Source organism: Castanea sativa, chromosome 1 (assembly GCF_040712315.1).
Source record: "Castanea sativa cultivar Marrone di Chiusa Pesio chromosome 1, ASM4071231v1".
Taxonomy (NCBI): domain Eukaryota; kingdom Viridiplantae; phylum Streptophyta; class Magnoliopsida; order Fagales; family Fagaceae; genus Castanea; species Castanea sativa.
The window spans coordinates 44,233,387-44,247,065 of NC_134013.1; the positions used below are offsets into that span (position 1 = coordinate 44,233,387).

Below are 13,679 nucleotides of genomic sequence, written 5' to 3' on the forward strand. Positions count from 1 at the left end.
TTTTTGCTGATTTCACCCAACAACCATATCGAAAGAAAAGAAGAAGTTGAAAGCAACCCCAAATCCAATTATTAGGATCGTACAACACACGCTCCACACTAGGCGTGTTGGAACAAATATATATATATATATATATATATTATTCTTTGGTAAAAATGTCTTTACGCGGCCTTGTAGACCAAAATGTTTTACATCTCAGACTCAAATGGACGGTTAATGATCTTTCCAGGAAGCAACAATTAAACATAGAAAGAAGAACATTTGATTTGGGGTTTGCCTTTCCCACGTGGAACTAAAAAAACCCAGTCTCCTTCCAACTATAAATGCCCAATTTAGAGCTCACCAAAGAAAAGAAAAGAAAAGAAAAAAAAAAAAAAAATTAGCCTAGAAACCTCCATTTCAAGAAAGCATCATAATTAATCATTCCCACTCTCCCCTTCCTTCTATTAATACTACTTGTTGTATTCGATCCTCCCACAACAACACAAAGCCATATATGGAGAATATGAGTGAAGAATATAAACAATACAAACATTATTGGGAAACCAATATGTTCCTCCAAACTGAAGAGCTTGATAGGTATCTTATCTATCCATCTATACTGTAGCTATCTGTGTGTTTTTTGCTCGTTCAATTTCAAATTCAAAACTAGCAACAATTAATTAATTTTGATATGGCAGTTGGGGATTGGATGAGGCTTTTTCTGGGTACTATGATTCGAGCTCACCAGATGGGGCAGCATCATCGGCAGCTTCAAAGAACATTGTGTCAGAGAGGAATAGGAGGAAGAAGCTGAATGAAAGACTGTTTGCACTTAGAGCGGTGGTCCCCAATATTAGCAAGGTCAGTACCTCCATCCATTAATTAAACTACACGTACACATGCACTCTACTTTAATTAATTAATTAATTAAAACTAGTAGTTCTTATGTGTGCTATCGTGCACTGGCAATAATAATTATGATCATCGATCGGTTTACCACTTTGCTAATGTGCACCATTTTCTTCTGTAATTTTATTTATTTCCATCCTTTGGTTGACATTTGTATATAGATGGATAAGGCATCAATAATCAAGGACGCAATTGACTATATCCAAGAGCTACATGACCAAGAAAAAAGAATCCAAGCTGAGATAATGGAGCTTGAATCCGGGAAATTGAAGAAAAATCCCGGTTATGACTTTGATGAGCAGGAGTTACCTGTCTTGTTGAGATCAAAGAAAAAGAAAACTGACCAATTTTATGATTCTGGGGGTTCAAGAATTTCCCCTATTGAAGTCCTAGAAGTGAGTACAACTCCCTCTCTCTCTCTCTCTCTCTCTCATATTCGCATAAAGACAAAACGTGTTCTTTATTTATACTAGTAAATAATTAAACTTTGGATTTGATATATATTGTTATTGATACTTTTGGTCAAAATAATTAATGGGGTGCAGCTCAGAGCTACTTACATGGGAGAGAAAACTGTGGTGGTGAGTCTAACATGTAGTAAAAGGACAGATACGATGGTGAAACTTTGTGAGGTCTTTGAATCTTTAAAGCTCAAAATTATTACTGCAAACATCACCGCTTTTTCTGGGAGGCTCGTCAAAACAGTCTTCGTGGAGGTTAGTCCCTTTTCCTTGCTTTTAACTTTTTCTCTCTCTCTCTCTCTCTCTCTCTCTTAATATTCCACATTTTGAAAATTTAGCATAACAAACTAGTGATTTGCTATCAACGCAAGCGTGATACCTTTTAAGAATTCTTTTTATAGAATGCGAATTTTTACGAACCTGTTATTAAATCATATTTTCTTTTTATATTTTTCATATTTAAATTAATCATTATTTAATCTATAAAATGTTTTAATTTTTAATTTGAAATTATATATATGTATAAAAAGTTAGTTTATAAATTAAATAGTAAATAACATACAATTGATTAGCTTGAAATTTAACTTGTGTGTTATAAATTTAAAGAACATATATTGGAACTTTTAAAATATTAATATAATAAAAATTTATTAAATAGTGTAAGATTATTTAAAATTACAAGAGAATGAAAAATTCTGATATCTCTATTTTTTTTATGAAAAAAATGAAAATAGTACACATCTGTAAAAAATTTATTCTTAATGTTTCTGTTTATGTTTCATTCATTATAATATGCTTAATGTTTGTTTTTAATCATACATTTCTAATAAATTTTAATGTCTACCGTTACTTTTTAAATAGAAATTAAAGATTAATGACCATATATGTACCTAATTAGAGGTATAATCGATAACCTGGGGGAACATGGGGTTCGTTACTATATTAAATATTAAACGTCCTCTAAGAAAGTAAAGATGCAACCAAGTTTAGTTATAAATTTCATTATAGTTGTTATTGTTATTGTGGTTTTTTAAAAAAAAAAAAAAAATTAAAAGACATTGTAAGTGGATGACAAAAATTCAAATGCTAGATGCCTTTTTTAAAATAGAGAGGTGATATGCCTAAAACATTTTCCCAAAACATTTATAACAAATTCTAAATGGTAAATTGTTATTGGTTTCAATTTAACCCACCACTAATTTTTTTTTTTTCATACTAATAACAACTAATAATAATATGTCGTATTGAACTTATTATGAAAATGTCATAAACATAACATTTTTCTTATTAAAAATATCATAAAAGGTGGATTGGCAGCTAGAATTGTATTAACGAAATCAAATATTGTAATAATATTTAATGTTTAGGTTTATGATCTATCTATGTGTTTTTCTAAGAGAACAAGAATAATTGACAATAGTAGTGGTTGGATACCTTGTGTTAGTTTGATCAATTAATTGTTTGATTAGGGAATATTAGTATATTACGCAGAGAGATAGGAAAAGAAATGAAACAGCTGAAAGTGTGGGGTCTATGGGATTGAAAACTGATAGACCACACTTTAATAAAGTGGATCATCCATTATGTGATTGTGATATGGTATTTTAGGGAAATGATGAGTTGTGTAATCCAGATTCTGAGGGAAGGACCCCATAAGATAAGATAAAGATAGCTACTTTAACCACAAATGAATCCTACGTTACATACGCTTTATTTATTTGTATATTTACAGTTTCCGGAAGTGTTAGATAGGCTCCTCGTAAATAGTTATAGTTTATATATTGGTTTTAAATCTTCTGATATTCAACTCTCCTCTCTCATCCTCCCGATTAAATAAAAACCAATAGTCTCCTCTCCCTTCCCATTAGCTTCGGTGTGACTGAGACCCAGGAAATACTTGGGGCTAATTGGATCCTAATGAATTTCCATTCTTTTCTGTGAATTTAAATGTGGCATAATTAAAGACACAATAAGTACTCATGCTAGCTAGATTCTTTTTCCTAGTCTTTATTTATTTATTTTTTAGTTTTTTATTTGAGTTGGATTAGATTGCTATCGAAATCACTAGACATTGTTTTCCAATTCGAGACAAGAAACTAAGGACATGCTTGAGTCGTGCTTGTAGAAGAGTGGATACATCTGGATAGGGTTGGCAGTTGGCACTATATATACATCTTAAGTTGAAATCTTGTTTAAAAAAATAAAATGACACTATCATCATTTGTCTGTCCACTTAATTTCTTTTTTTCTTTTTTTGTGGATTCATGTATCATGCCATCATCCAATTAGATTTTCCTTTTTTCATGAATTGAAGATTGATTTAAAATGGGTTAAATTAAATGGAAGATTTCAATAGACCCTAATTAAATTTCTAATCTAGTATTAATTGGGTTTCCTTAATGGGCCTGGTCTAATTAGTAGGATTTGGTTTAGACTGTTATAGCATCTGAAAACATTTTACAACACAATTTTGTATCCAAATTTTCACACATCCATTTTGCTTTTGTATTATTATAGTGGAGCCAATTAAGTGAATTATCTGTTTTTGGATAAACGGAGCCAAGTTAAGTATCATTCTGTGATTGTAGCAGAACTCCTACTTTTTAGGTATTGACATCGGTTGTTTTAGAGAGTAGGGTAGGAGTTCTATTATTTATATAGATTGATGAAAGACAAAAATTGAAGCAATAGAAAGAAAACCTAAACAATTATTGTTATTTTTGCGTGGTCATGAAAAAAGAAAAACAAAAGTTTAATGAGATGGATTCAGTAAAACAGTGGCCGATCGAGTAGTGTTGTTGTATGAGCTTGTAGCTTATAGTATTTGGGTGAATAAAACTGGAGTAGATCCATGAATTAAAGAAATTGGTCCGCCATTTTGAAAGCAACATCACATGCATATGTCTGTCGTGTCGTCTCCCACTATGCAACATCACTGGGTTCCACTTCCATGACTCTCTACTAGTGCTTGAATTTTGAATACCAAATACTAACATGTTTCCCTTATGGGTCAAAGTTTCCCGCAAATCAAATCCCGAGTGCTGCCAATGCCATTTTTGTTTCCTTGAAGCTTGAACCCAAAGGAACGAAATTCTTTTGCAAATCTCGTGGCAAAATTGAATATTTGCACGTGTTTCCATTTTGATATACATTTCCCACGTGATTTCATCAAAAACACAATTCCCACGATCTTTAATTATCCATCACTGTTAGTTTGGAGCTAGCTAGGTCTTTTAATTAGTCACGTTTACTTTCTTTGCATTTTGAATTAGTAGCCTGTAAGTATTTACTATATATTACGCATTGTATACTCACAAGTTGTTAAGTATAGTTGGTTAGGTAACAGAGACCTTTGGATTTTAGTGACAGAAGAGACCAAAATTTATTTGATACCTTATAATGGAGTGGTCACCAAAAGTTTCAGCACTTCTCTGCAGTAAAACTTTTAGTAAAATTATCAAAGAATAATTACATGAAAACAAAAATAAAAAAACCCTAGGGTGATAGAGTCAATTCCTTATCTGGAAGAAGGTTTAAGAATAGCTTCAGTTTTTTATTACCACAAAAAAGAAATAGCTGACAAAAAAAAAAAAAAAACTAAGCTTCTCCATTTTTTTTTAATGGAAAACAACTAAGCTTTTCTATTCATGAATGAAGCCGAAAATTCGGTGTTCCTCAATTTTTAATTCTTTGAGTTTCATATCATCATGTTTCTATTGTTTTGTTGGTTGCAACTTGCAAAGCAGATCTGAAAATTTTTCTAATGGTGGTCAATTCAATAAAATAGATTATGTTACTTGTCAATCGGTACTAGTTATGATTCTAAAATGAAATTTTTTAAGGTTTTGGTTGCACATTTTGTTCTTCCCGTTTATCCACGGATAAGAACCAGTTTTTATTGTGGTCATTTTCTCGTTTCTGTCCAAATGTTCTAGTACTTTCATAATCAACTCAAAATTAAGGGGAAAAAAACTATTATCAATCAATTATTGTTCCACAGCTAGAGTTTTTTTTTTTTAAAGTCTAAAATAAGGTTAATGGCCGACATCTTCCAAGCACTGCAACTATTATAAAATATTCAACTCGAAATATTTTGTTCTTAGGATTTGGTTTTCATGTCGCTCTTTTACTTCTTGAATCTTCTTCATCTTGGTGGTCCTCACGCTAGTAAAAATTCAGTATTCCAAAAGTTCATCGATTTGGTATTTCCTATTCTTACATAATAGTTGGTTCGACAAATTAAATTAGTTGTGGGGTTCATCATTTATGTGAAGAATCATATCGTATACTGCGAGTACTAAATAATTTTTTCTCAATTTGCACCCACAAAACACAATCCCTTCCCTTTTCGAAGATTTGATGAAAGGAGTAATCAATCCTTTGAAAATTTTGTACCAAATAGAACCATTGTAACTCTACTAGGCAATGCTCATGTGTGGTTATGTCTTGGGCGTAAAAGCCACGTCAATCAAGGACTGAATCCACTACCTGAAATGCTTCCAAAAGAAAATGCTGGTGCTCTAATCCGTACTATTCTATCTTTACCAGATAAATACAGCGGTCGAGAACTAATTCAAGAACAAAGTGATATTCATGATGTGCACAAGGCACATATATGACGGCCAGTGACTTAATATAGCGCTTTTTTCCCCCCACTTGATGTAATTTGAGAAGTAGAGCTCTCATTGCTATTTGCTGTAACATTCTATATGTTTTGCAGGCAGATGAGGAGGAGAAAGATCATTTGAAGATAAGGATCGAAACAGCTATTGCGGCTCTCAATGATCCACAAAGCCCTATGAGCATCTAATGACGTGGGACTGAAGCGTGAATCCTCTGTTGGTGGGATGTTTGGTCACTATGGCTTTTTCATGTTTTCATGAAGATTTAGTTCCACTCTTTGTTGGGGTTTTAAATTTAATCAATTTTTTCCTTGATGAAGAGTCTTTGGTGTTGTTTCTTAAGGGAAAGCTACATAGTTTTTAGTTAACTCCACCATCTGAAATAATTATATGTTGTCAACTTGTTTTTCAATGCTAGAATATCTTCTTGTCCGATTAAAGTTGCCTTTTGAAGTATCCTGGAAATAAAATTTTGTTTGCCGTTTCACATTGCTTTTCGAATCATATGAAATTAGTTCAACCTTCAACGAGTCAAATAATTGGAATCCATTTTAGAATTTAGGAAATGTCTACATATCAAATGTTCATTATCATCAATTTTTTTTTTCCAGTTTTATTTTCTTTACCATAAGTAAGAGAATGCCATTTTCTTTGAGGATGATAATTTTATTTTTGAAAGTTGAAAAAAACCTAAATCCAAGATCTAGAAGCTTGTTGCATCAACTTTTTTTTGAGAAAGAGCTTGTTGCATCAACCTAATAATTTTTTCTAATCAGTGCATTAATGATGTTTAATGGAACCTACCACTTTTTTTAAAAAACTTGTTTTTAAATTTGACAACAAAAAACCCTTTAAGTCTAACCAGCTAACCCAACCCATATCATCTAGAATAAGCATTATGAACTTGATAGGGTTGAGTTGGGTTGAAAATTGCTACATCAGTATTTTACTTATAATTTAATATATCTTACCACACTTAATAACATTTCAATAAACTTCTAATTTAGTTGGATTTAATTATGGATGTTAGAATTGATTGAGTGTGGTTGTACTTATTCTTAAATATGTGATAAGATGATGTGGCATGTTAGGATTAGAGGGGTAAAACATGAGTTTTACGCCACTCTTTACAAAATTTAATTTCTTTTAATAAATAGACTATAAACCAATAAACCTATGTTGTTCATTGCATAATAGTTGCTATTTATAATCCAGCCAACATATCAATTGGTTTTTGGTGTATATGAAATTTGAATCCTAAATCTCTTATTCGACGATAAGATACTTAACTAGTTGCTATTAGTAGACTAAAAAAAAAAAAACAATCCTTGTGCAAATCAAAAGTATAATTTAGTGAAGGGAAAATTACATGTTTACACTCAAAACTTTCACCTCGAAATAGACAATTGACCCCTAAAATTATAATCTTGTTCAATGATCCTGTCATATGTTTTGGTGTTAACTTAAGCATGACGTAATTTAGCATTAAATGATTAATTTATGCTCTTTGAAATAGACAGTAAAGGGGTAAATTAGTCTTTCAATGTTAAATTTTGTCAAATTTAATAGCAAAACAAATTACATGAGGTTAAGTACAACAAATTTTTAAAATTGGGGGGTGGATGATGCATTTCGATAACGAAAAGTTGGTTTTGTCTGGTTTTCTAAGGGATCCAATCAGTTTTGGTCCTCCATTTAAAAAAATATAGGTTTTGCAGTCTTGGATTTGAAATAAATAAATAAATTGAACCAATTTTGTACCCAAATAATATATATATATATATATATATATATTTTTTTTTGTGTGTGTGTGTATATATACACAGACATACACACTAGCCTCTTCACATGCGTGTTGTGCATACTTATAAACTCTTCTATTTTTTTGAAGAATAGAAAAAACGCTCCTGAGCACGCACGAGGCTAGTTTCTTCTAACGTGAAGATTGACGATTGTTTTGAATTTTCTATATCATTAGAAAATTAGTTTTAAAAATATTACTCAATTTGAATCCTTCTTGAACTAATGCTTTTGTCCAATAACATAAATGTGCTACAATGTGCATATTAGTTTTTTCACGCATGCTTAAAGACTTTTCAATTTTTTTAAATGGTAATACTTTCTTTTTCCTAATTTTTTTTTTCTTTTGCCATTAACATATAAATTGTAATGATAATGACAAGATACATATAGAACAAATTCTTGTAAATAGATTCATCTCTACCTACCTTTACAAGTGCATCACCAATCCCAACATCTTACACGAATAATGTAAATATCTTGAATCCACTACTAAAATATTCATAATTTTTTTTTATTACTTTAAAGCCTACAAAGCATTTACTATTCAAGCAACAAAACTTCTGATTAGTGTTATGATTAATACAATACAAAATTAAGACTTAACTTTAACTAAAATATTCTTAAAAAATCATTATAAAAAAAAAAGTTTTACAAAGCAATATGATTCTTGGAGGAGAAAATAAACATCATTATAGAGAAATTTGCAATTTTTCTAGAATCTAAATTCAAATGAGAATATAATGAAGTAAAAAAAAAAGGGCTTAAAAGGAAAATAATTTGCATATCACGCAAAGCTATGATATTTTTTGATCGCATGCGTGTGAAGGCTTTTTTTTTTTGTCATTCATGATTTGAACATCGATAAGTTTTTTTGTGGGAGATCAGAGCACGCCTTTTACAATACCACTCGTATTGTGCGTTGAATTTGAAGTGAACTTTGTTTTGTAAGATCTTAGACACATGCAGAGTTTAATAGTGTAAAATCTTAACGTGATGATTGTTGTTTGATGCAGTCCAATCAATAATTCAACTCTTGTTATTGATATAGATTCGTAAATTCTATTTTAAAAAAATTTAGCAGTTATTTTAATTATTATATAATTTGGACGGGACAGAGAAATAAAGCAATAATAATTTTACATTGCGTAATTCATCCAAAAAAAAAAAAAAAAGCTTGTATACAATTTATGTTCCTTATAATTAGAATATATAATCTAGGATAAAAATTAGATACAGTACTTTAGATGCTGTTTCTTTGGTTCTCCTCTTCAGATTCAACTATGTGGCTACTTAACTAAAAAAAAAAATATTTCCAACTCATTAGAAAAAACCCACATGACAGAATTAAAAAAAAAAAAAACTAAAGAACAGTACCTAAGTACTGTATCTAAGTCTTACCCTATAATTTATAGATAACAAATCTAGGGAAAGTGATTCCCCGTATAGCCTAACACATTATGTATGTTTCGAGGGTGGTCTCAAATCTTGGAAGAAATAGACCATTCCATTTCTTACTTGGATAGAATTGATCATTTGACTCAACGTCCACTCTAAGCGTATTGTTTTTGGCAGCTTCAATCCCTTGTTTAAAGGCCTAATCAAGGAAGTCAGAATTAAGTATCTTTCTAGTTGAAAATAGTATAACAAAGTAACACGAAAGGAAAAAGTGGGTGTGTAAAAGATTTTAAATCTCAACAGCTAGCTCGACAGCTAGTATCTATGGATGTTCAAAAAATTGTTTTGGCCCCATGCTCGACAGCTGCTCGATAGAAAGGGTATCTATCGAGATTTATGAAAAACAGATTTTCAGCTCTAATTTTCATTCCAATCCGTGAATAGATGTTTGGGAATTCTTTTCTCACAACCCTAAATATATATAACGATTGTTTTAAGGGCCGTCACAGAGGATGCACATCAATGCAAAAGTTCTTCACAAGCATATTATGAACCGAAGACATATGCCCTAGTTCATCTTTCTCTTGAAGAAGTTGTTATGTTTATACACCGTAGGGTTTTGTGACTAAGGAGCTTTGTAATCTTCATTGTGTGATGAACTAAAGAACTTTATAGCCAACATCCTTCTCAAGTAGGTGATTAGGTCGCATATTAGGATCTGCGCATTTATTGGTAAGTCACATACTGGGAGTCGTGCATTCAATGGAGAGATTGTCACTACAGAACAAGTCCAATTGGGTATTGGGGTAAGGGTTCAACTGTAGGTTAGTATAAGGTACTAGGATTCCTTTACTTGTAACCGCTTGTTGTGATATTAGTGAATTCTAAAGAGTGGTGACCTTAAAATTACCCTGTGGGGTTTTTTCCTTGGAGGTTTTCCCCATTCGTAAACAAATCACCGTGTCAACTTTAATTTCTGCAGCATTTTACTTTAGTTGGTGATTTGTTTGTGCTGCCATGTGTTTTGCATGTTAATTTGATTAATTAATAAATTTGGTCAATTAATCAATTAATTCATCACAAGCGGTCAATACACTCTTGGTCTATCAGACATTCTTGGGTCAATACATTTGATGTCTGATAGGCCAAGAATGTATTGACTCCTTGTGATGAATTAATTGATTAATTACCAAAATTTATTAATTAATCAAATTAACATGCAATGTACGTGGCAGCACAAAAAAATCATCAACTAAAAATAAAATGCAGCGGAAAATAAATTTGACACGGTAATTTGTTTACGAATGGTAAAAACCTCTAAGGAAAAAACCCCTCCAGGTGATTTTAAGGTCACCACTCTCGAGAATTCACTATTATCACAACAAGCGGTTACAAGTAAAGGAATACCAGTACCTTATACCCACCTACAGTTGAACCTTTACCCTAATAACCAATTAGACTAGTTCTGTAGAGACAATCTCTCATTTTCAATGCACAGCTCCTAGTACGTGATTAACCAATTGATGCGCAGATCCCCGTACGCGACTTACTCCTTTGCATGAATCCCAGTACGTGACTAACTCCATAGCAGCCCTTTGATTGTTGTAATTGATTTGGAAGAGATTCACATAGAAACACCAAGAAGATCTTCAATGTTGGTGCAAGAGACTTTGCTTGGTTACAGAACCCAAAGGCGTACAAGAAACGTAGCAAGAAGTCTTTCCTCTGTAGGAGGAGGTTAGGGTTTCAAAAAGAAAACCTTATGAAGCTCTCTAGGGTTAGGTTTTTCTTTTTCCACCTCCTTTAAATAGGAGCTTAATGGGCTTTCCTATTCCAAATAGGTTTACACAAATTGGGTTTTCCTAGTCCAATAAGGATTATACAAACTCATAAACAAATAGTCTTTTAGAGTAAAAAAATTGATGGCTATAGTTTGAATCCCGTAAACTCGATAGATCAAGACATGTGTTGAGTTTTAATGAATCTCAACAGATCGAGCTTCTGTTGAGGAGGTATCGAGACCTGCAGATTGCACTTTTTTTGAACAGTTCTTGAGTAATCTTCATGTCTTCAATTTAACCACTTGTAATGATCATCTTGAACCTACTTAGATTTACCCAAATACAAGTAAAGTGCATTTTGTTAAAGGATATGCCAATTACATAAAAATATATCCCTAACAATCTCCCCATTTGGCAATCCGTGACAAAAATACAAGAGTACATTGAATGTCCTAGAATACATTCTATTCAAGATTACAGAATAAATAAGCCTAGTCTAAAAGATCTGAACCTTGGAAGTTGCTGCAAGAAGAAGGTTCGGAATCTTGACTTGGCTTTAACTTGTCTTTCCTGAAAGGCACTAAGCAAAACACATCAAGGTACCATGTGAAAAATAATGACGAGTTAAAAAAACAAGAAACATGTGTATAAAGAGAGAAAAGAAACAACACATGTGAGATAAAGAGTGAAACACATACATCATCATCAAATATACAAACAACACATGATGTATTACAAAATCAAAAGACACACAACACAAAAAATATATCAATATCAATATGTATCAAACTAATTCTCCCCCTAAGTTAGTTACATTAGAAACTTTCTTCCCTTTAACATGAAGTTCTCCCCCTAAGTCTATTACCCCCCTAAGGAATGACATTCAATTCTCAAATTTCTCCCCCTTTTTGACATGATTGTCAAAGGGCATAAAAAGCCAAAAGACTTGACCGGAGATAGACAGAAAACTAATATAGAGGGAACGAGGAGAACAAGGAACCACAGGCCAACAAGAAAAAGAAAAACAAGATGCTATGCACACAAAGAAAAAAACGCAAAAAAAAAAAATGAAATGCATGCAAGAGCATCTCGATGGATCGAGATGCTATCGAGCTAACCTCGATGGATCGAGAAGCTGTCGAGGAACTATCGACCAGCATTCATCGCACGGAGTGGAGAAAGGGTATGCATAAAGTAAACCGGCATCACAGGGATGCATCTCACAAGTGGTTACACCTAAACAAAGCCACATGGGGGTTGGATGTAACCACACAAGATCAAGCCCACGGAGGGCACTAAGCATGGCAAAGCCTAGAACTAGAGAGGCAAACATGGACATAAAGCATAGAAGCAAATAAACATACACATGCATATAGGGGAATGATCCAAACCCTTTAATGTAGGCCTAGGTGTGTGGATGTAGGCCTAGACCATGGGATCTAGATCTACAACCCACCAATAAGGGCCAAAACTCAAGAAAGAGAGATATTAAGGACAAAAGGGCTACAATAGCACATGGCATAGCAACAAAACATGTAGATCCAAACATAGACAAGATATAGGGCCTAAAAAGACAAATCCAAGCATAGGCATGACAAAGAGCACATAAAAGCATAGATCTAAGCAAAGGCATGAAAAAGGGCACATAAAAGCATAGATCTAAGCATACGTATGAAAATGAGCACATAAAAGCATAGATCTAGCCAAAAATATGGAAACAAGCATGAAAACATGTAGATCTAAACATGGGCATGGAAGCAAGCATAGAAACAAGTAGATCTAAACATAAGCATGGTATTCAGATATATCCTAGCCCAAGAAGGCTAGGATTTTTGGTTTCTTAGCCCTTGGGTTTTTGGTTTCTTTCTTAGCAAGCTTAGGGGGTGCTCCTAAGATAGATTTACCCTTGTCTATGTTCTCACTAGCTATCACAGTTTTAGCATCATTATTCTCATAATCAATATTATTAGCAGGAGAAATAAAAACAGTAATACTGGAAGAAGCAATATTAGGAGAATAAAAATCATACCCTAAACCGGTTTAATCAGAGGCGGATTTTTGCATGCTGAGCATCTCATCAAGCTTTGCACTTGAGGTCCTCTCCAACTGAGCTTTAACTTGGAAGAGTTCCGCCTCAAGTTTCTTAATCTTCTCAGCCAAGAAATTGTTTTCAAACCTCAGTGCTCCAATGGTATGATTGGCTTCATCAACCTTTGTGGAGAGTTGTTCTCGTTCAAGCTCCACATCACTGAGCTTCTTAATGGCCAACCAATACAGCTTCTCATGTTTTTCCAAGACCTTGTATAACTTTGCATAGGCTGTATGGATGTCATCTTGCTCATCCATCTTCTCAAATTTTGATTCCTCCAAGCTTTCTTCTTCATCCACATCTTCTACAATCCCTTTAGTAGGATTGACAATGGTGGTGAAGGCATTTAGGATTCCATCATCTTCATTATCGGAATCATCCTCAGGTTCGGTGTCGCTCAAGGTAGCAGCAAGTGCCTTACTTTTCCCAACGGACTTGAGATAGGTAGGGCACTCTTGTTTCATGTGACCGAAGCCTTGACACCCAAAACACTTGGGTCCTGAGGGAACAGTATACTGACCACCATCCCTAGCATTCTTCTTCCCTTTGTCTTGGCTCTTAGATTGAAAAGAACTTAATTGCCTACGGTCCTTGTTAAAGCCCTTTACGTTGGCATTCTTTATGAATTTCCTGAATT

The 13,679-nt window shown here is 33.1% G+C and overlaps 1 protein-coding gene across 1 annotated transcript; it reads left to right on the forward strand.

The window, feature by feature from the left end:
* The first annotated feature begins 227 nt into the window (after positions 1-227).
* Positions 228-6,463, forward strand: LOC142621680 (transcription factor bHLH35). The gene is made up of 5 exons (XM_075795017.1): positions 228-579; positions 681-843; positions 1,053-1,286; positions 1,437-1,607; positions 6,073-6,463. Exons 1-5 carry the CDS (start codon positions 497-499, stop codon positions 6,160-6,162), a joined length of 741 nt encoding a protein of 246 aa, XP_075651132.1. The 5' UTR covers positions 228-496; the 3' UTR covers positions 6,163-6,463.
* The last annotated feature ends 7,216 nt before the right edge of the window (positions 6,464-13,679 follow it).